This window comes from Aquarana catesbeiana, linkage group LG01 (assembly GCF_042186555.1).
Source record: "Aquarana catesbeiana isolate 2022-GZ linkage group LG01, ASM4218655v1, whole genome shotgun sequence".
Lineage (NCBI taxonomy): Eukaryota > Metazoa > Chordata > Amphibia > Anura > Ranidae > Aquarana > Aquarana catesbeiana.
Genome location: NC_133324.1, coordinates 826,127,536 through 826,153,447, shown reverse-complemented (window position 1 = coordinate 826,153,447; position 25,912 = coordinate 826,127,536). Strand labels below are relative to the sequence as shown.

The window sequence follows — 25,912 nt, the reverse complement described above, 5'->3', positions numbered from 1 at the left end:
CCCCCGTGTTGTGCCCCCCCCCACTGCAGTGCTGCTAGCAAAACATGATCACACTGTCCATTGAGGCTGCACTCATTTATTTTATGGGGTTTTTCTTGTTATACACTGTATATATTTTATGTCCCAGCAGATTCATAGATGCAGCTTGCCTTGTCTCGGCTGTGAGCACATATTCAAGATAAGCAATCTCAATGCAGAGGAAGAGGAGATGTGGCAGCCCCTGCATTTCTTTTGCTGTTTCTTATCTTGGGAAAGTGCTGACAACCTGGTCAAGCTGAAGCTATAATTCACTATGAATCAGCCATCTCCTTCAAAGCTGTTGTCAGATCATCCATGATATAATGGGAGGGAAAGCAGGTCAGACCTCATGACTATTGTTGGAAAGCTCCATGGGACAAAGTGCTATACGTGCTTCGTTCTGTAGGGGGCAGAACTGTAATATGAAAAATAAATCATTCAGATTCAGAATACTTTATTAATCCCAAAGGGAAATTATTGATTTTCATAGATTGTCTTTAAAGTCTCTATTATGAAGATGGGGAGGTAATATATGTTAGCATTTTCAAAGTGACTAAGAACTTACTGGTCTTTTTTGTCTTTGTCTTTATCCTTATCTTTATCTTTGTCTTTATCAGTCTTTTCTTTCTCCTTCTCAGGTTCTTTTTTATCCTTTTCTTTTCCATTATCTTTATTTTCTTTTTCCTTTTTGTCTTTTGCACCTTTTTCTTTATCTTTCTTCTTTTCTTTGTCCTTTTTCTTTTCCTTTTTGGGCTCAGATTTACTGTTACAGAAATTAAAAGGAAAGAAATTAGGATGTCAGCTTTTGTCTTTCCAACTGGAGTAATGCAGGTTTATTCACAGGACAATAAACTATGGCTAATCTAAGTGTTCCTATGATGGTGTTGTGTTTTAAAATTTCTGTGGTAATATAAGAAATACATTCAGTGAAGGTGCATGTACAATCGTTTTATGCGAATAAAAAGCAAAAAAAAAAAAGATGAGTTATTATGGTTTTTCCCGTGCTGTTCAAATGTTTTGAGATATTTATTTATTATTTAGTGGCCAGATGCAGTATTTCCTGGTTTAAATTAAAGTAGAACTATAGGCAAAACTTTTTTTTTCATTTTGGATAGAGCAAGGGAGGGTTATAACCTCTGTCAGATGTTTTCTTTTTTTTTTTTGTGGAGATTTCCCTTCTTTCCTGTGCCATAGCCAAACAGGAAGTGAGAAGCAATCCATGCAGATTAAGGAAATCCCTTGGGCCACCAGAACTGGTGACCCCATTGGAAGATTTCCTCTCTATTACTTTGCTGGGAACAACCCAAAATTTGGGATTTTCTTTTACTTTCACTTTCAAAGGACAAATAGAGAGGGTAAGTCTTTTTAACGTGGTGCAAACAGCAATAAAAACTGATAAACGTTCTAATCCTTCTGTACTCTATTTAAAACTAAAAACAATTTTTGCCTTTAGTTATACGTTAAAGCAGAGCTCCGCCGAAATTTTTTTTTTTAAAAGTCAGCAGCTACAAATACTGCAGCTGCTGACTTTGAAAACATGGACACTTACCTGTCCAGGGCGCCCGCGATGTCAGCACCCGAGGCCGAACTGTCTCTCGGTCCTCGGGTGCTCTCGCCTCCATCTTCGGTAAGGGAATCAGGAAGTGAAGCCGTGCGGCTTCACTTCCCGGTTTCCCTACTGCGCATGCGCGAGTAGCGCAGCGCAATACGGCTGGTCCCTGCTGTCTCTGGGACCCGTGTGTTTCCCAGCAGACAGCGGGGAGGAAACAGGAAGTGGCGTAAATAACCTCAGATCCTGCGGCTATCTATGCCGGAAGTGGGTACAGATACCTGTAATATACAGGTATCTGCACCCCCCTCCCCCCTGAGAGGTGCCAATTGTGACACCGGAGGGGGGGAGGAATCCAATGAGTGGAAGTTCCACTTTTGGGTGGAACTCCACTTTAATGAGAACCATTTGAACAGCATAGGAAACAGCCTAATAACATGGCAAACTATGAAAACACATATGCACTATCATAGCTTTAACAAGCCCATCCTGTTATGGAATAATACCTATTTACCAGGTTTGATCTCTTTGGAAGGATCTTACCTATAGAAAAAGGCAGGAGTTACCCGCCTGCACCAGCTTTATACTATTGACACCATTAACTCAAATTCTTCCAACAATTCTGAACATTGTAAAACTAAATATTCCCTACCAAAACATATGTTCTTTGGACACCTATAGCTTTGTCACACTCTCACTCTCAGTTGCCAAGGAAAACATGTGGATCTAAACATGCATAAAATGGAGTTCATGTCACTGATAGCACAAATGTACAGTAGGAGAGGCCTAAATTCTCACATATATGCTATGCTACTTGCAACAAACACTGTGACTGCCTCGCTGTTGTGCAAGTTAATACAAAGAGTATATTGGATACATCAAATTCCCACTCTGTCCCCGTTCTACCACTGGACTGGATTTATTATACATGTTCTGGAAGCGTCCAAAATTAGTAAGATATTGGCAGGAAATGTTTGATGCTATTAACTGTAACTGGGCCATTGGGATACAATTCTCTCCAGACCCATTACTGGGCATTTTAGGAAACACAATTTCTGTATCTGGCTGGAAAAAACTATTGAACATCTTTGGTTGTCCCCCATCCCACTACACTGCCTTACTGGGTGGACAAGGTGAAATTGATACTATATATAAAAAGGCTGACGTACCATTGAGGAGGCAGAGCACACAAATTTAACATTTGTAAAAATTTGGAATGAGTGGCTGAGAGATCCCATTCTAGCACCCCATCACTGATATTGAAAGTATTGTTTGGAGACGGCACTTTACAGAATTGCACAATGACTATATCTTCTTATCGTATACGCCGGCATATCCACACTAGATGTGTTTATTGAAAGATGTTTATTGCTTATTGTTTTTTTGTTCCTGTCACAGAATTAACATCTAGAATATACACACTTTGGCCTCATGCACATAGGCAGTTTGCCCCTTTGCTATTTGGCATTACCAACTTACAGTACATTGCTGCTAACAAATGTATAAATAGGGTATATGGAAGAAATGTCCTGCTACTTCCCTCTTTTTGCTTTATTTTATGATAGCATTTTATTTTACTCCCAAAGTGTAAGCCAATTTGTTGTTCTTTAATTAAACCACACTCTGTGTGTTCTCCTTTATACAGTACAGTAAAACCTTGGATTGTGAGCATAATTCGTTCCAGAAACATGCTTGTAATCCAAAGCACTTGTATATCAAAGAGAATTTCTCCATATGAAATAATGGAAACTCAGATGATTCGTTCCACAAACATTTATTCAAAGGTCCTTCAGTTTATAGTCCATATAAAAAGATTATAGCAATGTGACCAGGTTGTGTAACCATAACATTTTCCATCCAAAAATGGAAGCGTGCACAAGGGGATTATAAGCAAAATTAATCAGGAACTACAGAGTATAAAAGAGAAGAGAGGTGCCTCTAAGTGTAGCAATATGGTTACATTTAATGAAGTTACAACATTTAGCAACTCACGTGGTTGATGATTAAATAAGGCACTTCTAAGTATGCAGGCATCCGGGGTAAAGGTGTCCACACAGACTGTCCTCCGCACTGCCGGCTCTCACCGCTGTCAGTCTGCAATCGTGACCGGAAAGACTACTCTGCAGTAGAGCGATCTGAAAGCGAGGTTTGAATCGCTCGTGGAGCTCAGAGTGGAAGAGATGACATCGATGGCGGTGCGGGGGATGATCTTTGTGGACAGCTTTACCCCGGATGCCTGCATACTTAGATGTGCCTCTTTTAATCATCAACCATGTGAGTTGCTAAATGTTGTATCTTCATTAACTGTAATCATATTGCTACACTTAGAGGCGCCTCTCTTCTCTTTTATACACAGTTGTGACATGACACTACTTGTATATCAAGACATCGCTTGTATATCAAGTCAAAATTTATTTTAAAAATTTGCTTGTCTTGCAAAATGCTCTCAAACCAAGGTTTTACTGTATATGTTGTCTTTATTGTTGTGTTTATTTATATGCTGTGAGGCTGGCCATACACTATACAATTTTCTTGTTCAACTTTTCTTTAGATTTACCAAAACCATATAATATGAGGTCAAACCTAAACCCTTTCAATGTGTATGAGATCAGACAGACCCTCCCACTACATAGTTGAAGGTAAATCTAATGCCCTGTACACACGGTCAGACATTGATCGGACATTACGACAACAAAATCCATGGATTTTTTCCGACGGATGTTGGCTCAAACTTGTCTTGCATACACACGGTCACACAAAGTTGTCGGAAAATCCAATCGTTCTAAACGCGGTGACATAAAACACGTACGTCGTGACTATAAACGGGGCAGTAGCCAATAGCTTTCGTATCTTAATTTATTCGGAGCATGCGTGGCACTTTGTGCCGGATTTGTGTACACACGATCGGAATTTCCGACAACGGATTTTGTTGTAGGAAAATTTTATAGCCTGCTCTCAAACTTTGTGTGTCAGAAAATCCGATGGAAAATGTCCAATGGAGCCCACACACGGTCGGAATTTCCGACAACAAGCTCCGATCGCACATTTTCCATCGGGGAGTCCGACTGCGTGTAAAAGTTTCTCTGATGATTAATTACCTAACATCTGTCTTTTTAATATTTTTTTGTAATCCCCTGAATACAAGAATTGAGTGAGAAGTATGTATTGCTTGACAATCAGGCTCTAGTCTAATGCAGTGAGCAGATTTCATAAGGCAGGATTATATGAGTGGAGGTCACAGGAGGAATCACCATGGTTTAGAAGGCATGCAAAGGTGAAATGACACACGAGCACAGAATATCAATGTTACCCCCCCACCCATCCCGGCTTTATAGCTAGTGACAGGTAGCAAAACTTAAGACTGGCTGAACAGACATGCAGAAAATGTACATAGGTAGGTAAAGAACTTCAAATGTTCACATTTTTACTGGTTCAAATTTTTTGGTTATACACATGTATACATGTACAGTGGGGACGGAAAGTATTCAGACCCCCTTACATTTTTCACTCTTTGTTATATTGCAGCCATTTGCTAGAATCATTTAAGTTCATTTTTTTCCTCATTAATATACACACAGCACCCCATATTGACAGAAAAACACAGAATTGTTGAAATTTTTGCAGATTTATTAAAAAAGAAAAACTGAAATATCACATGGTCCTAAGTATTCAGACCCTTTGCTCAGTATTTAGTAGAAGCACCCTTTTGATCTAATACAGCCATGAGTCTTTTTGGGAAAGATGCAACAAGTTTTTCACACCTGGATTTGGGGATCCTCTGCCATTCCTCCTTGCAGATCCTCTCCAGTTCTGTCAGGTTGGATGGTGTTACGTACCTAATGGGTCAGCCCGAATTGCAGAGGATGGCCTCTCCTACGCCTCCAACTCGAGGGCCCCTGGTAGTGGTGACAGGGGTGCAGGAGTGCAGAGTGGTATGAGTGCCTGGCAGGATCAACAGCAGAAGGAACAGATGGCGGCACTGCTGACAGGATGGATCAGTAGACAGGAACTGCAGACTGGACAAATCAGCAGACAGGACAGCAGGCAGGATAGATCACCAGACAGGTGAGCAGCCTGGATGGCTCAGTAGACAGGCCCAGCAGACTGGATGGATCAGCAAACAGGTGAGCAGCCTGGATGGCTCAGCAGACAGGCCCAGCAGACTGAATAGATCAGCAAACAGGTGAGCAACCTGGATGGCTCAGCAGACAGGCCCAGCAGACTGGATGGATCAGCAGACAAGCTCAGCAGACTGGATGGAAGTCCAGGAATGTCAGACAGGCCGGGTCGGGAAGCAGGCTGGCAGCAGAGGTACAAAAGGAGCAGGCAGAGGGATCGTCAAACAAGCCAAGGGTCAGGTACAGGCGGATAACAGGAACAGTCTCAAAGCAAGCCGGGTCAAAACAGGAGCAGATATCAGGTTTTCAGGGAACACATACACAGAGCTGCAGAGCAAACAGCAATGATGCAAGTGTCAGACAGGTTTAAATAACCCACCAGACACTAACGAGTGCATGTGCGCGTACGCATAGACGCCCGCAATCGTGCACTGATGGGTCTAATCTGCCTGTTACTGGCAGGATCTTCATGACATTGCCCCCTCCCCCCAAGAGGCAGCCTCCGGATGCCCATCCGAGCCAATTTTTCAGGATGGGACCTTTTGAAGGATTGAACCAGACTCTCACTGTGGATGTTTTCTTCAGGTTCCCATGAATTCTCCTCGGGCCCATAGCCCTTCCATTTGATCAGGAATTGAGTTTGATTGTTTCTCCTCCTGCAATCTACTATTGCTTCTACCTCAAACTCCTCTTCCCCATCTACTAATACAGGATCAGGAGGGTCAGAGCTTTGGCCAGGAAATGGAATAGCAACAGAGAGTTTTAATAGTGTTACATGGAAAACAGGATGAATTTTAAGTGACTCAGGAATTTCCACTTCATTGATTTTCCTCTTCACAGGAAACGGGCCTATGAATTTAGGACCCAGCTTTTTCGAAGGGCATGCCATCTTCAGGTTCAGTGTGTAGACAACCATACTAGATTACCGGGTGCCAGTAACAGTTCTCCACGTTTCTTTTTATCAAGAACTTCTTTATTGTGTTCCTGTGTCCTGGCAATAGTTTCTTGCAAGAGCTGATTGTTGAGAGAAAAAAAATTAATTGTATCATGAACTGCTGGTACAGGACATTCTGGGATGGAGCTGGGCAGGAATGATGGATGGAAGCCATAATTGGCAAAAAATGGGGTTTGTTTTGTAGCAGAGTGTGTAGAATTGTTGTAGGCGAATTCAGCCAGCGGAAGCAAAGAGATCCAGTCATCTTGAGTAAATGAAGAAAAGCAGCGGAGGTATTGTTCCAGGGTTTGGTTAGTCCTCTCTGCCCATTTGTTTGGGGGTGATAAGCGGAAGAGAATGATAGCTCGATCTTCAAGGATTTGCATAACGACCTCCAGAATCGGGAAGTAAATTGTACACCCCGATCTGAGACGATGTTGGCCGGTACTCCATGGAGTCTGATGATTTCTCTGATGAATACCTGCACAGTCTCAGAAGCAGAGGGAGTGCCTTTCATATGGATAAAGTGTGCCATTTTTGACAACCGGTCTACCACCACAAAGATGGTGGTATGGTCCTCTGCTGGGGGTAACTCTACAATGAAGTCTATGGATAACATCTTCCAGAGTCTATCCCGAACAGGCAGTGGTCTCAATAATCCCCAGGCCTTGGCTCTACTGCTCTTGTTCCTAATGCAAGTGACACAGGATTCCACAAACTTCCTGCAGTCTCTGCCTACCTGAGGCCACCAGAAGGTACGTTGTACCAAATCGGTGGTTTTAGTTATGCCAAAATGTCCAGCTAGTGCGTGATCGTGACAGAGTTCTAATATAGGGACTCGTATGCTTTCAGGTGCAAAAATCTAGTCCCTGTGCCAGAACAACCCATCTTTTGCTCGTAGTTCCGATTTAGCGGGGGGCATCCACACCAGAGTAGCCTGCTTGATCCGGGAGAGTAAATCTTCCCGCAGCAGAAGAAAATTCCCTGGGGAAAGAATGGTATCGGGGGAAGTCATTTCTTTGGATTTGTGAAACATTCTGGATAGGGCGTCAGGTTTTGTATTTTTAGAGCCTGGCCGGTAAGTAACATGAAAAGAGAACCTGGAGAAAAACAATGCCCATCTGGCTTGCCGTGGCTTCAACCTCTTTGCCGACCTCAAGTACTCTAAGTTCTTATGATCAGTGAAGATCAAGATTGGGTGAGTTGCTCCTTCAAGTAAGTACCGCCATTCTTCAAGTGCAGATTTGATTGCCAGCAGTTCCAGATCCCCCACATCGTAATTCCTTTCGGCAGCCGAAAGTTTGCAGGAGAAGATGGCTACCGGGTGGAGCAGTGCCTTGGTTCCTTGGCGCTGGGAGAGTACTGCTCCAACAGCGATCTCAGAAGCATCTACCTCAAGTACAAATGGCAGGGTGGAATCAGGGTGTTTTAGAACGGAGGCAGATGTAAACAATTTATTTTATTTATTTCAGGTACTTATATAGCACCGTCAATTTACGCAGCGCTTTACATATACATTGTACATTCACATCAGTCCCTACCCTCAAGGAGCTTACAATCTAAGGTCCCTAACTCACATTCATACATACTAGGGACAATTTAGACAGGATCCAATTAACCTACCAGCATGTCTTTGGATTGTGGGAGGAAACCGGAGTACCCGGAGGAAACCCACGCAGGCACAGGGAGAACATGCAAACTCCAGGCAGGTAGTGTCTTTGAGAGATTCGAAGGCAACTTGAGCTTCTGGAGTCCAATGGAAGCGAACTCCCAGTTTGGTTAATTGGGTAATAGGGGCAATGATGGCAGAAAACCCCTTAATGAATTTCCGGTAGAAATTAGCGAATCCAACGAAACAATGGATTCCTTTTTTGTCAACAGGAACTCGCCAGTCAAGTATTGCATGATCCATCTTGATACCTTCTATGGAGATGATTAATCCCAGGAATGGTATACTCTCTTGTTCGAATTCACATTTTTCTGACTTCGCGTACAGGCCATGCTGTCGAAGTCGTGTCAAAACACACCTGACATGTCTGCGATGAGCATCTAGGGAGGAAGAAAAGATTAGAATATCGTCTAATTAGACGATGACAAACAGATCTAAATAATCCCAGAAAACATAGTTAATAAAATACTGGAACGTGCAGGAGCGTTACATGACCCGAAGGGCATTACTAGGTACTCAAAGTGCCCAAAATGGGTGCGGAACGCCGTTTTCCACTCATCTCCTTCCCTGATGCGGACCAAGTTATAGGCTCCTCGAAGGTCAAGTTTAGTAAAGATAGTAGCTGCTCCCAGTCTCTGGAATAACTCGGGGACCAAGGGAAGGGGGTACCGGTTCTTGACAGTAATTTTATTTAGCTCACGGTAGTCTATGCAAGGCCGAAGTGTGTGATCCTTCTTTTCTACAAAAAAGATACCCGCACCTGCCGGGGAAGTGGATGGACGAATGAAACCCTTCTTTAAGTTTTCATCGATATAGTCCTTAAGGGTCAACTGTTCTAACTCGGGAATTTCGGCCCCAGGAAGGAGCTCGATAAGGCAATCATAAGTCCAATGGGGAGGTAGAGTTTCTGCTCCTTTCTTGCTGAACACGTCAATGAAGTCATGGTAGGCTTTCGGGACAGATTGGCATAGCTCAGCTTCAGTGTCCAGACATAGCAAAGGAAAGGGCCCATGGGGGTCCTTTGAGGCACAGAATTGCTGGCAATAAGGAGAGGAGAAGGTGACCTCCCCTGTGGCCCAGTTGACACCAGGATTGTGGGCTTGTAGCCAAGGCATTCCAAGAATTACAGGAAACAGAGGTGAGGAGATAATGTCCATACGATACAGTTCATGGTGGGCACTGGCAATGATGACTGGCAAAGGGGAAGTCTCTTGGGTAACCGGTCCAGATTTAATAGTGGACCCATCAGCCAGGTGAACGAACAGTCTTTGGGTCCTAGGAAGCAGAGGAATCTGATTTCTTGTTGCAAAATATGAGTCCATAAAGCAGCTGCAGGCTCCTGAATCAATAATGGCTGGCACTGACAGAGTCTTTCCTGGAAGCTGCAAAGAGATAGAGAGGGCAAGATAAGAGAGGTCTGGATTCCAGTAAGCACATATTCAGGAGATTTTCGGAAACACTTACGAAGTTTAGTAGGGCAATTCTTGACATAGTGTCCGGGTTCCCCGCAGTAGAGACATAGATTATTTGCCCGGTGGCGTTGATGCTCTTCCATAGTAAGAGAAGGGCGAAGCACCCCCAACTGCATGGGTTCCGAAGTGTCCATTGTAGAAGTGGACTGAGAGGTAGGGGCTGGATGCAGGTGACTGGGCACTCTAGGTAACATCCAGGTTGGTTGGGAAAATCCAGTTGCTTTTTCCGACCTACGTTCCCTCAGCCGCCGGTCAATCTGTATGGCAAGATTGATTAATGCGTCTAGGGTCTGGGGTACACCAACTCGGGCTAGCTCGTCATTCAAAGGGTCAGACAGTCCCAATGCGAAACTAGTAACGGAGCGCAGCATCATTCCAGTCAGTGTCTGCGCTCCACCGCCGAAATTCAGCCACATAATCTTCCGCCGCCTGGCGCCCCTGCTGAAGGGCTTTGGCAGTTGCAGAAAGCGGAGGGTCTTCATACACTTGAGCCATGGCATTGAAGAAGGTGGTAAGGTTGGTCAACACATCGGCTTTCTGTTCCAGGAGGTGATGGGCCCAGGTTTGGGGTTCAGTAAAGAGACGACAAAGCCCACCTTGGTGGCTTCCAAAGAGAAGGTACGTGACTGGAGGGCGAAGTACAGTTCACAGGAATTGCGAAACGCCCTGAATTTGCTACATTCCCCAGCAACTTTTTCGGGTGTGGGGACACGTGGTTCAGGCGGAAGCATCACCACCGTAGGAGAGGATGCGGTGCCTGTAGAAGAGGTAGAGGCTTTTTTTTTTTTTTTTAATTCCTTTATTTTATTATAAAGAAGGCATGGATACATAGTCCAGTATAAAACAGGTCATACATTTTCATACATTAACATGTTTAGGATACAGTAGATTGAGACCGTAGACCCAGATCAGGTTGTCCACCAAACAAGTGGGGTAATACATGTGTGTTCCAGCCAACTATACATCATTCCTAAACATAATAAAGCAAGGTAGCCTACAAATGGGCCTCCTTGTATAAACCTTGAACAGATCTTAAACAGTATTGATGTATAATGTAATGCTTAAAATATTTTAAGACAGATGTGTCTAATGCTATACGAGCATGTGTTTCCTGCTCACCGTGAATAACATGTTCTCGTTAATTCGTTAACGCCGTCACCACGGCTACCTGGTGAGCTTATCAGTACAAAAGAACAGAGAAAAGGGGGTATAGTAAAGAGTCAGAGGGAAAGTGGGGGAAGGAAGGACAGGAAGGGCTTAGGGGGGAGGGGGAGATGAGGTCAAAGAAGGGGGTTGGAATGGCATGGCTGCGACACCGCCCCCCTATCGGACCCACCTGCCAGACCCCAAAGGGGCAAGTACAGGTGTCTGTTTTAATAATACCTACGGGGATGTCCTCTCAAGTAGGTTAAGTTTGTGCTTGTGCCAACTCCTGAAGATATGCGTTAGTACCAACAAAATACCTCCAGGGTCTCCACTTATCCATAAATTGTTCCTCCTTGTTTTGTAGAGTTGCAGTCAGTTCCTCCATACGTAGAATACAGTTTACTTTCGAGTACCACAGGGCCCTAGTAGGTGGGAGGGGATCCCGCCATAACACGGGAATACAGGCTCTCGCTGCGTTCAGGAGTTGCATTGTCAAAGTTTTCTTGTATTTACTAGTAGGTCTGGTGGTTAGGTGTAGAAGGCATGCAGCTGGGTTGTCTTTAAGTTCGACCGAGGTCAAACTTTGAATGGTCGAAGTCACCTCCTCCCAAAAGGGTCTCAGAACCGGACACGACCAAAAGACATGTAGCATATTTCCTACTTCTGTGCCACACCTCCAACACCTATCCGAGAGCGTAGGGTTCATTTTGTGTAACATATATGGGACTCTATATCACCTGGTCAGGATTTTGTATCCCGATTCTTGATAATGACTCGCAATCGAGGACTTGTGAGCCAAAGCCAAGATCTTCTCCCTTTGTTGTGTGGTAAACTGAGTCTCTAGGTCTCTTTCCCACTTCAATAGAAACTCTGGCGTCTTGTCCTCTCCCTGAGTAGTGAGGAGGCTATATAGAAATGAGAGTGCGTGTCTTATCGGTTCCCCCGATTTACACAGAGATTCCAGAGGGGTGTGGCTCCGTGGGACATAGGGAGCCTTCTGAAGGGTCTGCAGAAAGTGTCTAAGCTGGATGGTACTGAGGCTGTCTAACGGAGGTTCTGTAAGTCTAGAGATGGTGGAAGAAGATGGCAGCTCCCCCTGGGGCCAAACCTCACCCAGAGACTGTTTCTCATAAGTAATTAATTGTCTCAGTCTACGGCTTGTAAGTCCGGGAGTAAAATCTGGGTTACCTATGATAGGTGTCAAGGGGGAAGGTAACGGTGATATATCCGTATTACGGAATATTTTCCTCGCTACCTGAAGGGTAGCTCCTATTAGCGGGTGGGTTTTCTGGTCTTCTGGGAGTGGGGACAAGAGCCACGGGGACGAGAGCAAGGGGATAGAGGAGTCCTCAATTTCCATTCCCACCCATTGTTTTGAATCCTTGTTGCAATGCCAATCAACAATCCTGGCAAGGTGTACAGCTCGGTAATACCGGGAGATGTCTGGGAAACCGATGCCCCCCCTCTCCTTGGGTCTGGACAGTGTTTGCATATTTATTCTGGGGTATTTATGAGACTAGATAAACTCCCTCACAATGGACTGTATTTGCTTAAAGAAGGTCATTGGTAATTTTATCGGTAATGTTTGAAGTATATATAAAACCCGGGGTAGGGCTGTCATTTTCAGGGCGTTGCATCGCCCAAACCAGGTCAAAGTGAGTTTGTGCCAAGTCCGAAGGTCTATTTTAAGTCTCTGGAGTAAGGGTTGGAAGTTACATGTATACAGGTGCGCCAAGTCCGGAGTGATGTCCACCCCCAGGTAGCGGATAGATTTCTCCGCCCATCGAAACGGGAAGGATTTGCTCATATTTACTGCTTCCGTGGCTGGTATTGTGATATTCAACACTGCGGACTTGGCACAGTTGACCTTGAAATTTGAGACTTCGCCATACAACCGTAGAGCTGCCAAGATGTTAGGTAATGAGATTCGTGGATTGGAGACGAAGAAAATTAGATCGTCAGCGAAGGCCGCGATTTTGTGATGTCCAGAGGACTTCGTGATCCCAGTTATATTGGGATTCCCACGGACGCTACACAGGAACGGCTCAAGAGTCAAAATAAAAACCAGTGGAGACAGGGGACACCCCTGTCTCGTCCCGTTAGAAATGTCAAAAAAGTCCGACCGCCACTCATTGACCCTTACCACCGCCGAGGGAGCCGAGTAGAGAGACGATATCCAGCCTCTCATGTTTGGGCCAACACCAATATGTTCCAGAGTGGCCCGCATAAAATGCCAGGCCACCCTGTCAAAAGCCTTCTCTGCATCTGTAGAAAGTAGCAGAAAAGGCTTCTTGACGGACCGAGCTTCGTGAATAAGGTTGAGGACTCTTATGGTATTGTCCCTCGTCTCCCTCAGCGGCACGAACCCCGCCTGATCAAAGTGGATCAAATGTGGGATATGTGGCAGTATTCTGTTAGCCAGAATTTTGGAGAACAATTTAAGATCCACGTTTAGTAGAGCAATCGGGCGGTAATTACTGCTGTGGCTAGAATCTTTCCCCTCTTTTGGGATCAAAGAAATAAATGCCCGTAGGGAGTCTACCATATTGATGCCCCCCTCTTTTAATGCATTGTAGGCTTTCAGAAAGTGTGTCGATAAGTTAGACCCAAAGGTCTGGTAGTAGGTCAGGGTGAAGCCATCCGGCCCAGGTGCCTTCCTTGGCTTCGTTTGAGCCAAGGCTAGTGAGAGTTCTTCAGGGGTGATGTTCGACTCAAGGGAGTCTCCTACATCAGCTGGCAAAGTAGGCATACCCGAAGACCTGATGTATTCACCCGCTGCCACCTCCCTTTCTGTCAAAAGCTCAGCATGTTCCCCCTTGTGTAAGTTATATAATTTTTGGTAGTATGCAGCGAATTCATTAGCTATATCCCTGGAGGTGTGGACTGTAGATCCCTGTGAGGTCACTATAGAGGGAATATAGGTGCGTTGTCTCGGGCCACGAAGTAGTCTGGCAAGCATAGTACCTGGCTTGTTAGAGAATTCAAACATGGACCTTCTAGCCCAGGCCAGATTTTGTACCGTTTTATGGTACAAAAGGTCTTTCAATTCACCCCTGGCCTTCAATAAAGCCTTGAGGTGTGTTTCCGCTAGAGACTTCTTGTGAAGTAGCTCGAGAGTCCGCACCTGGGAGATCAAAAGGTCAATCTGTTTAGTCCTTTCCCTTTTTTTCGCTGCCCCAATCCTAATTAATTCCCCTCTTATTATACACTTATGGGCCTCCCAAACTGTCAATGGAGACAGCGAGGGATCTATGTTTTCTGAGAAGTAATTGGTCAATGCCCTGCCTATCTCCTCCCGTACCTCGGGGATTTGTAGTAGTAACTCGTTTAGTTTCCAAGTCGGCGGGGACCTGAGTTCTGTATCCCAGCAAAGGGTCACATGCGTAGGGGCATGGTCAGAGAGGGAAATGTAGTCAATCTGGGATGCGGTGACATACGGTAGATCTTTATGTTGGATCTGAAAGAAGTCTATCCTGGAGTATGTACCATGCACCGCAGAAAAATAGGTAAAATCCCTCTCACCAGGGTGCATGATCCTCCAGGGGTCAACTAACTGTAGATTGGTCAATTCTACCTTGAGTTTTTTAAGGTATGAAAAAGACAAATGAGATGCCCCTCTTGATACGTCTAGTAATGGTTCTGGAGCAAAATTGAAATCCCCGCCCATCAGGAATAAACCCTCCCGGAAATCCAAGATTAAGGGAATGAGAGATCGTAAAAAGGACAGATGGTCAGAATTAGGGAAATATACGTTTACTAGGGTCACTGTGGTATTTCTGATTTTGCCTTTTAAGAGCAAGAATCAGCCAAGTGGGTCAGCTCTCTCCTCTAATAGCGTCCACGGCAGTGATCTGGCTATCAATATGCTGACCCCCTTTGATTTCGATAGAGGGGAGGGAGCATGGTATACATTGGGGAAGTCCCTGTTACGGAGTTTGGGGACTGCCGACTGTTTGAAATGCGTTTCCTGAATGAGCGCCACCTGTGTGCGTGTTTTTTTGAGATTTGAAAGCAGTCTGGAGCGTTTTTCCGGTGTAGCTAGGCCTCTGACATTGAGGGAGGTAAATTTAATCTCCCCTCCAGGGTATGTTTCCGGAGGCCTTCCCGGGGGGGCCATGTCGCACACCAATACCAAATCGGGGGAGGGTAAAAATAACTCGGAGAGGTATAAGGAAGGGATAAAATAAAAATTAAAAAAAAAATAAATAAAAAGGGGGGGGGGGTTAATGGAAGGAAAAAGAAGGGGGTGGAAAGCTGGGGTGGGGAGGGAAGGGAAGACCAGATATAGAGGGAAGGACGGAGAGCTAGAAAAAAGGAGGAAATGGAGTTGAAAAAGAATGAAGAAAAATACTAGGAAGGATAAATTAATTATCCAACTGTTGCTATGTTAAGCCTTGCGCAAATATGCGCTTCCTATTAGTGGGTGTGGAAGACTAGACTCTGCGACACAACGGGAGACGTGTCGTCAGGAGAGAACCGGCATGATGGGCAATACCTGACTATTACCGTTATAGACAGAAGACAAAATAAGAATCCATAAACAACTTGATTCTATGCTATAGAATCTTCAGATTGTGTGTATGCAACCGCCTAAAATGGAGTGTATATCAACTAAGAGGTCTATGTGAACCAACATTCCTAATATAGTATAAGTATTGCAACTAACACTCTTGACAAGGAGCAAGAGGGTAAAAAACCAAATACGACTCCGTGCCTTTTTGAATTAGAGTCCCCCCTACCCCCCCACCCCATGTCCCACATGAAAAGTGAAAAAGGAAAAATAACAAAGGGTGTCAAAACTGCCCTTAATAAAACTGTGGAACAATGAGGTGGAGGTGCGGCGAGACCCCCCTGTAGGATTTAAATCAAAACACCAATCTAATGCACGTCATCATTCTTGCGGAGGAGTAAAAAAAAAAATAAATAAATAAAAAATCCCTCTAACATACATATAATATACCCCTGAATCACTTTATGTCCTACTCATAAAACTCAGAGGATTTTCTGTGCGGTCAAAAAGAAAAGGATATCAGTGTGGTCTAGAATTCTGAGGACCACAGGAGTCCCCTTTTTGCTTCTCAGTAAGTAGCCTTCCGGGCCATTGCGCTCGATTAAGACTCCGGCGAGGTAGGATTATCTCTTGGAGTTGTCCTGGATCTTGAGCGCCATTGTCGTCTGCTGGCTCGTTGAGGTCTTGGTGATGTAGATCGCGAGCTATTGAAGGTGATCGGGAAGTCCAACCAGTTGGGTATCGAGAACCCGGGGATCGCCAGGAACCTGAACAAGTCCGGTAGTTGGTCTGGCCAACGCAGCACAAACGAGTTGTTCCCTTTCAGTACGATCAGGTGGAAGGGGTGACCCCATCTGTAGGTGGCTCCTGTCGTTCTGATTGCTTCCAGCAATGGTCGCATTTGGCCTCTCATGCGCAGGGTGAGCCACGATAGATCAGGGAAAAATTGCACCGACGCCCCATCAAAGTCCAAGGGGCCCTGGGACCATGCCCTTCTCAGGATTTCTTCCTTAATTGTGTAATAGTGGACTCTCGCCAATATGTCTCTTGGTGCGAGATCATCTCCTCCCCTAGGACCCTGCACGCGGTGCACGCGGTCCAGTTCTAATTCCGCTGTAGGGGGCTTGTCCAGTAGTCGATTGAATATGGCCACAATCGTTGCTCTGAGATCACTGCCTGAAGTGGCTTCAGGCAGGCCGCGCACTCTGATGTTGTTTCTCCTGCTGCGATTCTCGCCATCATCTATTGAAAGTTGCATCAGGATCAGGCACCTTTTATAATCCACATGAGCCTTTTCAATGTCTGACATTCTTGACTCCAGCAGAGAAGCAGATGTTTCTACTTCTGATACCCTGGAGTCTACAGTATCTATTCTCTGCTTTAGATCATGGATCTCTTTAGACAGGGTATTCACAATAGTAGCTGCAGATTCAGTAATGTCCTGTTTAGTGGGGAGGAGGGCGATTATCCCTTTCCAGCATTCAGGGAATGATTGCTCCTGGGTGCTAGCAGACTGTATGGATGAACAGCTATCAGCCCCTGGGATTTCTGGGGACAGGATCGGGGAGTCCGGTCTGTTAGGAAGAGACCCATTACCTTGTAGGGCATTAGAGAGCCCCTTGCCTGTCTTCTTGAGCGATGCTGTGCCTACATTGCCAGTGCATGGCGGCGCCATCTTGGACTCTGGGGCCTGTGACGGAGTTGCCGAATTCCGCAGAAAATAGGCAGCAATGTCCGCGGTTCTGTTAGCTGCGGGTGATCCCGGAGGTCTGTCCATCATGGACATGTAGTTTTAATGCCGGTACGTGCGCTAGATCCGGTTCTCAGCCTAAGCGAGGCACGGAGCTCCCAGAGAAAGCAGCCTCACAGCGCCATTGCCAAGCCACGCCCCGAAGAGGTAGAGGCTTGAGGGGTTCCTTGGATTCCAGTGGGAGAAGATAGTACTTGGACCCGTTCCTCCAACCGGGTGTATCCTTCCTGAAGGCTTTTGACAGCCTGGGTCAGGCCTGCTAAGTGCAAAGTTCCTGCATAGGAGAGGTTCCCTGCTTGGGCTCAGACATGGCTCTTTGCTACTGTTACGTACCTAAAGGGTGAGCCCAAATTGCAGAGGATGGCCTCTCCTACACCTCCGACTCGAGGGCCCCTGGTAGTGGTGACAGGGGTGCAGGAGTGCAGAGTGGTATGAGTCCCTGGCAGGATCAACAGCAGAAGGATCAGATGGCCGGCACAGCTGACAGGATGGATCAGTAGACAGGAACTGCAGACTGGACAACTCAGCAGACAGGACAGCAGGCAGGATAGATCAGCAGACAGGTGAGAAGCCTGGATGGCTCAGCAGACAGGCCCAGCAGACTGGATGGATCAGCAAACAGGTGAGCAGCCTGGACGGCTCAGCAAATAGGCCCAGCAGACTGAATGGATCAGCAAACAGGTGAGCAGCCTGGACGGCTCAGAAGACAGGCCCAGCAGACTGGATGGATCAGCAGACAAGCTCAGCAGACTGGATGGAAGTCCAGGAATGTCAGACAGGCCAGGTCGGGAAGCAGGCTGGCAGCAGAGGTACAAAAGGAGCAGGCAGAGGGATCGTCAAACAAGCCAAGGGTCATGTACAGGCGGATAACAGGAACAGTCTCAAAGCAAGCCGGGTCAAAACAGGAGCAGATATCAGGTTTTCAGGGAACACATACACAGAGCTGCAGAGCAAACAGCAATGAAGCAAGTGTCAGACAGGTTTAAATAACCCGCCAGACACTAACGAGTGCATGTGCGCGTGCGCATAGACGCCCGCAATCGTGCACCGATGGGTCTAATCTGCCAGTTACTGGCAGGATCTTCATGACAGTTGGTAAACGTTGATGGATAGCCATTTTTAGGTCTCTCCAGAGATGCTCAATTGAGATGCTCAAGTCAGGGCTCTGGCTGGGCCATTCAAGAACAGTCGCGGAGTTGTTGTGAAGCCACTCCTTCGTTATTTTAGCTGTGTGCTTAGGGTCATTGTCTTGTTGGAAGGTAAACCTTCGGCCCAGTCTGAGGTCCTGAGCACTCTGGAGAAGGTTTTCATCCAGGATATCCCTGTACTTGGCCGCATTCATCTATCCCTCGAATGCAACCAGTCGTCCTGTCCCTGCAGCTGAAAAACACCCCCACAGCATGATGCGGCCACCACCATGCTTCACTGTTGGGACTGTATTGGACAGGTGATGAGCAGGGCCTGGTTTTCTCCACACATACCACTTAGAATTAAGGCCAGAAAGTTCTATCTTGGTCTCATCAGACCACAGAATCTTATTTCTCACCATCTTGGAGTCCTTCATGTTTTTTTTTTAGCAAACTCCATGCGGGCTTGGATGTGTCTTGCACTGAGGAGAGGCTTCCGTCGGGCCACTCTGCCATAAAGCCCCAACTGGTGGAGGGCTGCAGTGATGGTTGAATTTCTACAACATTCTCCCATCTCCCGACTGCATCTCTGGAGCTCAGCCACAGTGATATTTGGGTTCTTCTTTACCTCTCTCACCAAGGCTCTTCTCCCCCGATAGCTCAGTTTGGCCGGACGGCCAGCTCTAGGAAGGGTTCTGGTCGTCCCAAACGTCTTCCATTTAAGGATTATGGAGGCCACCGTGCTCTTAGGAACCTTAAGTGCAGCAGAAATGTTTTTGTAACCTTAGCCAGATCTGTGCCTTGCCACAATTTTGTCTCTGAGCTCTTCAGGCAGTTCCTTTGACCTCATGATTCTCATTTGCTCTGACATGCACTATGAGCTGTAAGGTCTTATATAGACAGGTGTGTGGCTTTCCTAATCAAGTCCAATCAGTATAATCAAACATAGCTGGACTCAAATGAAGGTGTAGAACCATCTCAAGGATGATCAGAAGAAATGGACAGCACCTGAGTTAAATATATGAGTGTCACAGCAAAGGGTCTGAAGGACCATGTGATATTTCAGTTTTTCTTTTTTAATAAATCTGCAAAAATATCTATCTAATTCTGTGTTTTTATGTCAATATGGGGTGTTGTGTGTACATTAATGAAGAAAAAAATGAACTTAAATGATTTTAGCAAATGGCTGCAATATAACAAAGAGTGAAAAATTTAAGGGGGTCTGAATACTTTCCGTCCCCACTGTATACATGTACACAGATATACTTTTCTTATACATTTGTATGCCAGAACTATTCTTTCTGATGACAAATCAGAGACATCCAAATATTTTTTTATACATACCTCTTTTTTTCTTTTTTCTTTTTCTTTTTTTCCTCTCTGAAAAATATTAAGAGTTGTAAGAATTCTCTGTCTTTGATGTAACAGTGGAATCTCATATTTTAAACATTATATGTACATAAGCAAAAGCATGATTGCAATACTTAATCATACAAAAATTACACATTTTTGCAAGCTTTCTAGCAATGTGTTTTTTAAGTGCTTTTATGCTTGAAGTTCATAGTGATACACACTAGAGAATGTGAAGGATTTGAGAAGGGGGATTTCTGGTTTATCATTTATCGAAATATGCATGTACTACACATACAGCAGAAATGTTAAAAATTAAATTATATGCACTTCTCTAGTTGATGAGTGAGGAATCTGGTCAGAATTTTCTCTGCAGATCGGCTTATTTGTAGGGGTAAGCCAGCCATCTTCTGTATGGAAATGTCCATTTTGGAGCACGGGTTCCCCTCCCATCCATGCTCTGGACAAGCATACATTCATCACCAATCTACCTGTAAGGCAGGCCTTATAAAGTGCAAATTTCTTCCCTGCAACCATGATTCCCCTATCAACACAGACAGTGCTAACTGGGGATTCCCTCCTGCTGAGCAATTGTCTGCTCCCGGCGAGTGGGGGTACCCGCCCCCACTGGGAGAAGAGTGAATATTGCTAGCAGCTATAGCAGCAGCTAGTGGTTGTACCCAAGTTCATTGATCAACTTGGTACATTCAGCCTGCCCATTAACAGTTCAAATCTTCCTGCTGAACCGGCCATGTATGGCCGGTCTAAGTATGCAATTTTTTATGGATGTGCTATGTCATCGTGACTTCTAGTGTATGTAAACCCTAACATTAAACATCTCCTATTTGTTCCCTCTTGGCCTGGTAAATCTATCACAGAAAATATGTGGTTATGTCTGTTCAGTAAGAACAGAGCTGTCCTGGTTCCTGTGTACACTTCCTGTGTTATCTCAAGGAGAGTAGTTAGCCCTCCTAGTTCTTATTCAAGGACTACAGAATGATTAATGTCCATGTTAAAAAGATCTGAAAGTGGGAGGATTTTAGAAGTTTAGCAAAAACTTGGCAGGGCCAGCACCACTCAGTCCACAAAATGTCTGCATGTTGTCCACCTACAACAGGACTCCTACGCTGAGTGTAATCCTGACACATCAAGGGGTATTTTTCTGTACTTGAACTGTTTTTAAAGGGATTAACTATGGAGTAATGTTCATGTACTGCAATTGTGTTTTACAGTATTTTGCCCTGACATATTCTTTAAATACCTTTATTTGGTCTTTACCAAATCCTAATTAGCAATGTAATGCAGAGCAGCCATACAACCAAAAACATTTGCCAAAATAAAAATGAATAATTTTTAGGGATATTGTTTTCTATCATTTTGGATTAATTGCTCTCTCTTATAAACTATTTTATTTACTCATTGCCTTTAGAAATTATTGCACAAATTGCAAAATAGGTTCAGCTGATCATCCCTTTTCTGTTGGTGGCCAAGGACCATTTTACCTAGAATATTACACTTATCATTTGATTCATTGCACTTTAATTTTCTTTTGAATTCAGTGAAGATTTAGCCTGTGTATGGACAGCCTGAGATTTTTCAAATTCCTACATTAATTGTCACCTTTCAAAAGCACATCAGAATACTCACTCATCTTTGTTGTTGTTGTTGTTGGTGTTGCAGACTGCTGTAGTACCAGGAAGGTGCTGCTCCCTATGGAAATGACAGTATTTGGGATTAAAATACAGTAATACAGTATCTACTATCAGTACCTATCATACCTTCTTCTCTCTCAAATTCACAACACAATTGTCAGGGGGTACTGTCAGGGGGACTGGTGTCACTTGACTTTATTATGCTGAAATTTTCTTGCTATAGAGAAGAGCCCCCCCCCCCCCCCCCCAAACACACACAAATACAATCACAGAGGGTTTGACTAATTTGACTAGAGCAGGGTTTCTCAACCAGGGTTCCATGGAACCCTGGGGTTCCTCCAGAGGTTGCTGGGGCTTCCTTGAGCAATGAGCAATTTCTGCCTCTCAAATAAGTTTCCACTGACACCATTGATCTTTTAAGCTATCTGTAAGGGGTAATACTTCCCAATGACCAAAGTGTATGGAGCATTCTTCCCAATGACCATCGCACCAATGTATCAGGAGTTGTAGATATAGTCATTTTTAGCGAGGGGTTCCCTGAGACTGGAAAGTTATTTAGAGGGTTCCTTCATAATTAAGAGGTTGAGAAACCCTGGACTAGAGTCTCATAAATAATTGGGAACATGGGCATTTGCTCAGTTTGGCTGTTCTTTTCCTCTCACCTTCATCTAGCTAAAGATATAAACGTGGCTCTCGCTTCTGAATAATAATGAAGGAACAATATTATCTATGCTTTCTTGTCAAGGAAACATATCTAGTTACCACAAAAAAAAACATTTTTTAATAGAATGTTATTAAAATTACTGTTCCATTACAGTCTGCAGCTACTATGCCTTTCTAAAACTGTCAAAACATTATGTCATCGGTTCATCAGTTTTTCAGAATTCTGCACAGAGGTTAAAGTTAAATTACAGACATCTCCTGCAATGGGTGTTTAATTTTTGGTAGTTTTCAAAAATGTTTGAATGGCAGGGGTGCAGTTTTTTTAACAATACTGACTGATCATGTGATAATACAAACAGATGCTTCCACTTAGGAGTGTGTTTGAGTGCCAGCTGGGCAATAATATGTAATGGTCACTAAAGTAAAATTTGCAATAAAGTCTGAATTATACATACCTGTGTAGCGCTGCAGTCACAGCGTGTACTCGGTTCTTGGTTGAATATATACTGTGGCATTTTGTATGTCCTTCTGTATGCAAGCCATCGTTGTCCACTTCTGGATTATTTAGTAATCTGTATTTGAATCAGACAAATAAAAGAAACCAATGTTGCATCAAACATATTGTGCTCAAGCAATGTCTGACTGTTTTGGCAATACAGTTTTCCTTCATGTCAGGCTGGGTTTGCATTAATGTTTTCGATAACAGTTGACCAAATCTCATTAGAGCTTATTATCATTATGTCACTAGAAAACCCAAACAACCTTTTTTTTCTTTCACTTATAATTAGTGTATACATATCCATTGCTGGCATTAAAGCCCAACTAAAACCCCCAAAATCTGAGAGCAGGGAAGGGTAAAAGCTCTGTCAAGATTTATTTCCCTCTGGTAAAGCTGAATTTCGGGCACAAAAACTCTTACTGAAATATATTCCTCAGTTGCCACTAATGATATAAATCTACTTTGTGTGCACCAACAGAACTCTCTATACAGAGAACAGAGCTGTGGGAGGGGCCCAGCAGCCCCACCCACTACTAATTACCTGCAGAAAACTACAGGAAGGGGCGGGTACAAGACCAGTCACCCTGCACAAGAAAAGAGAGCAGCAGTGACTGGTCTGTATTACAGAAAACTCCTGCACAGAGGCAAAATTTCATACTTGATTACTGCACAGATCTGAAAGAAATACAGGTACACAAAGCAAACTAAGATTCAAGGAAGAATGCACTTGCCTCTTGTATTTAGACAACATTTGCTTATCCTCGAGTTCAGCTTTAAGGGAAATTTCCTATCACTTTCTCCTCACTGGGTACCCACTATCTTGCACAGTCTAATGTCGTTGCTGCCACAGGCACGGGTAAGAACAACAGGGGGATCAGAGGACCCAGTGGAGACAGTGGGCCATGCAGGGGACACAGAATGGAGCAAAGTGGGCTGAATCAATGTTGGGCAGAATGGTAGGTGGCGGAGGTAGTCAAATTTTGAGTGAATGGTTACGATCAGCGACTTGCCAGCCAGTGAACATAACTATTCATTTAACCACAACAGTCAAAGGAGACCATTTTACCGAAGAGACTATTGAGCTTAAAGTGTTACTAAACACAGGAGCCTGCATTCATTATATCTGGTCTCCCACAGTACACCGAACATGGAAATTAAATTATTTTGGTAAATATAAACCCTAAATACCTTTTCTCATCAACAGTATATAGCAGTCTTGTGACTTCTATCAGTGTCTGGTTAAAGCTTGTAGGAGGAGTTTTCATTCTCCCCTGATTGTCCCATGAGGGTGCAGGACCCCTGACCCTCTGTCTGGACAGTGCTGATTGGCCCTGTGCTGATCACATGCACTCTCCTAAGAAAAAAAAACTCTCTAGCAATGCACACCAAACTGAGCATGTGCAGCTTGCCCCCAAGGCTCTGTTCTATCAGAAGATAGATTAGAGACAGTGGAAGAAGGGGAAGGTAAGAGAAGAGAGCATCAAGCAGCCTTTTTAAACAATGCAGTGGATTAACTCCTTAGGTTTCAGAGTGAGTATAACAAGCATGCTTTACTGCATATATAGACTGATTTTACTGTTACCAGGCAACACTTTAAAGCAAAGTGCAGAATGTAGGAAATGTAAGAGATTCTGAACTGGCTAGCTGCAAGGGGTTCTATTCTGCCATATTTTCTACATTGGTGGAAGCAAAAGGGTTAAACATCAATTTAACAGCAATTCAACAAGTGAAGGCAAGCTGTATGCTAGTAATGATGTGGTCCTGCATTAGCAAAGAACAAGTTTGCTTTCAGAAAGAATTCAGTAACCCCCCTTATTTTTCCAAAAATAGTAAACTTGTAGATTAGGCCTCATGCACGCAGGACATTTTAACAACTCTCCTAGAAGCCTTTCCTTCTGACAGCAGTGTTTTGGTAAAAAAAAAACACCTAACATTTCTAAAAGTGTGTAATGAGTTCAGATGCATTTAGACACGTTAATCGCTTATGTGTTAATTTATTCATTGGCCAGAATAGTAATTTATTTTGGCCATTAAAATAAATAAACGTTCAAGCACTAAATGTGCGTTAACAGGCGTCAATCATTTTTCTGCCAAACTGACACACTGGTGGCAGTGGGGTTTTTTTTCTGCCCCTAAAGTCTCCTGCCTCTAAAAAGTCTATGTGTGCATGAACACATAGGCTAACATGCAGGGACGTTTAGAGGCAGGCAGATATTGTGGTGAAGTGACTGATCTAATAAATGTATAGAGCTGAGAATTAAAGGCTAAGACCCCTTTCACACAGGCGTTCCGTTTGTCCATTTGTCATCCGTTCATTGACGGATGAAAAACGGACATATAAGTATCTCTATGAGATAGCGGACATTAGCGGAAGATAATCCGCTGACATCCACTAACATGCATCTCTGCTAAGGCCCGTTTTTTAAGATGGAAGAAAACCCTCTCTTTTTCTTTCATAAAAAAAATGTAATGGATGAAAAACAGATGTTAGTGGACGATCCGCTGACATCCGTTTTAAAACCCTTTTTTTTTCGCCTCATTAAACACAATGTATATAGCTGGTTGCTAAGGAGGGGGCCGGGAAGCCGGCCGCTGCGTCCTTAACAACTGATGAGTCATCAGCTGTCAGCCGGCAAAAAAAAAATTGTGAAAAAAAACGGCGTGGGGTCCCCCCCAGGTTCATACCAGACAACCACCGTCCAGGGTTGTCGGGGTCTGCGGGCTGGGGGCTTATTAGAATCTGGGGGCCGCTGTCTCTTCCCTGCTGTCTTCCCCGATGCCTTCTCTTCCACCACCGTCTTCTCCCTCGCCGCCGGTTACTCGCAAAAAAAATTTAAAAGCCACTGTTCTTCCTCCGTTGGGTTGTCATCCGCTGTCTGGCATCTGTTATATAGCCATGGGGCATGGCTATCCGATGACGTCACCTGGAGTGCCCGCCCCCTGTTATGTGACAGTGGTGGGAAGACACGGCGGTGAAGAGGACGGCACCGGGAGAAGACAAAGCTATTAATAAAGGAATGTCAAAAACTGGTTCTTGTTTTTTTTTACATTTCACTGCCCCTTTTTGGTGAATGGGTAGGGGTAGTATGTACCCGATACCCATTCACTTGGGGGGGCGGGATCAGATTTTGATAAGCCCCCCCACCCACAGACCTTGACAACCACTGGCCAGGGTTGTTCAGAAGAGACCCTTGCCCCCATCAACATGGGGGGCAAGGTGCTTTGGGGTTGGGGGCACAGAGCCCCCCTGCCCCAAAGCACCCACCCCCCCATGTTGAGGGCATGTGGCCTGGTATGGTTCAGGAGGGGGGGGCTGCTCGCTTGTCCCCCCCTTTCCTGACCTGCCAGGCTGCATGCTCGGATAAGGGTCTGTTATGGATTTTGGGGGGATCCCATGCCATTTAAAAAAAAAATTTATGGTGGGGGTCCCCTCCGAATCCATACTAGACCTGAAG

At 44.6% G+C, this 25,912-nt stretch overlaps 1 protein-coding gene across 2 annotated transcripts in view; it reads right to left on the bottom strand.

Moving 5' to 3' along the window:
- The window catches only part of CNGA1 (cyclic nucleotide gated channel subunit alpha 1), a 114,668-nt gene that overhangs the window by 29,571 nt on the left and 59,185 nt on the right, over nucleotides 1–25,912 (bottom strand). For both annotated transcript variants that reach the window (XM_073608481.1, XM_073608482.1), the window contains 4 exons: nucleotides 22,414–22,530; nucleotides 21,291–21,353; nucleotides 19,638–19,673; nucleotides 584–781 (listed from right to left, as the gene is read on the bottom strand). In XM_073608481.1, coding sequence (XP_073464582.1) covers nucleotides 584–781; nucleotides 19,638–19,673; nucleotides 21,291–21,353; nucleotides 22,414–22,530 — 414 coding nt within the window. The remainder of the gene's footprint in view (nucleotides 1–583; nucleotides 782–19,637; nucleotides 19,674–21,290; nucleotides 21,354–22,413; nucleotides 22,531–25,912) is intronic.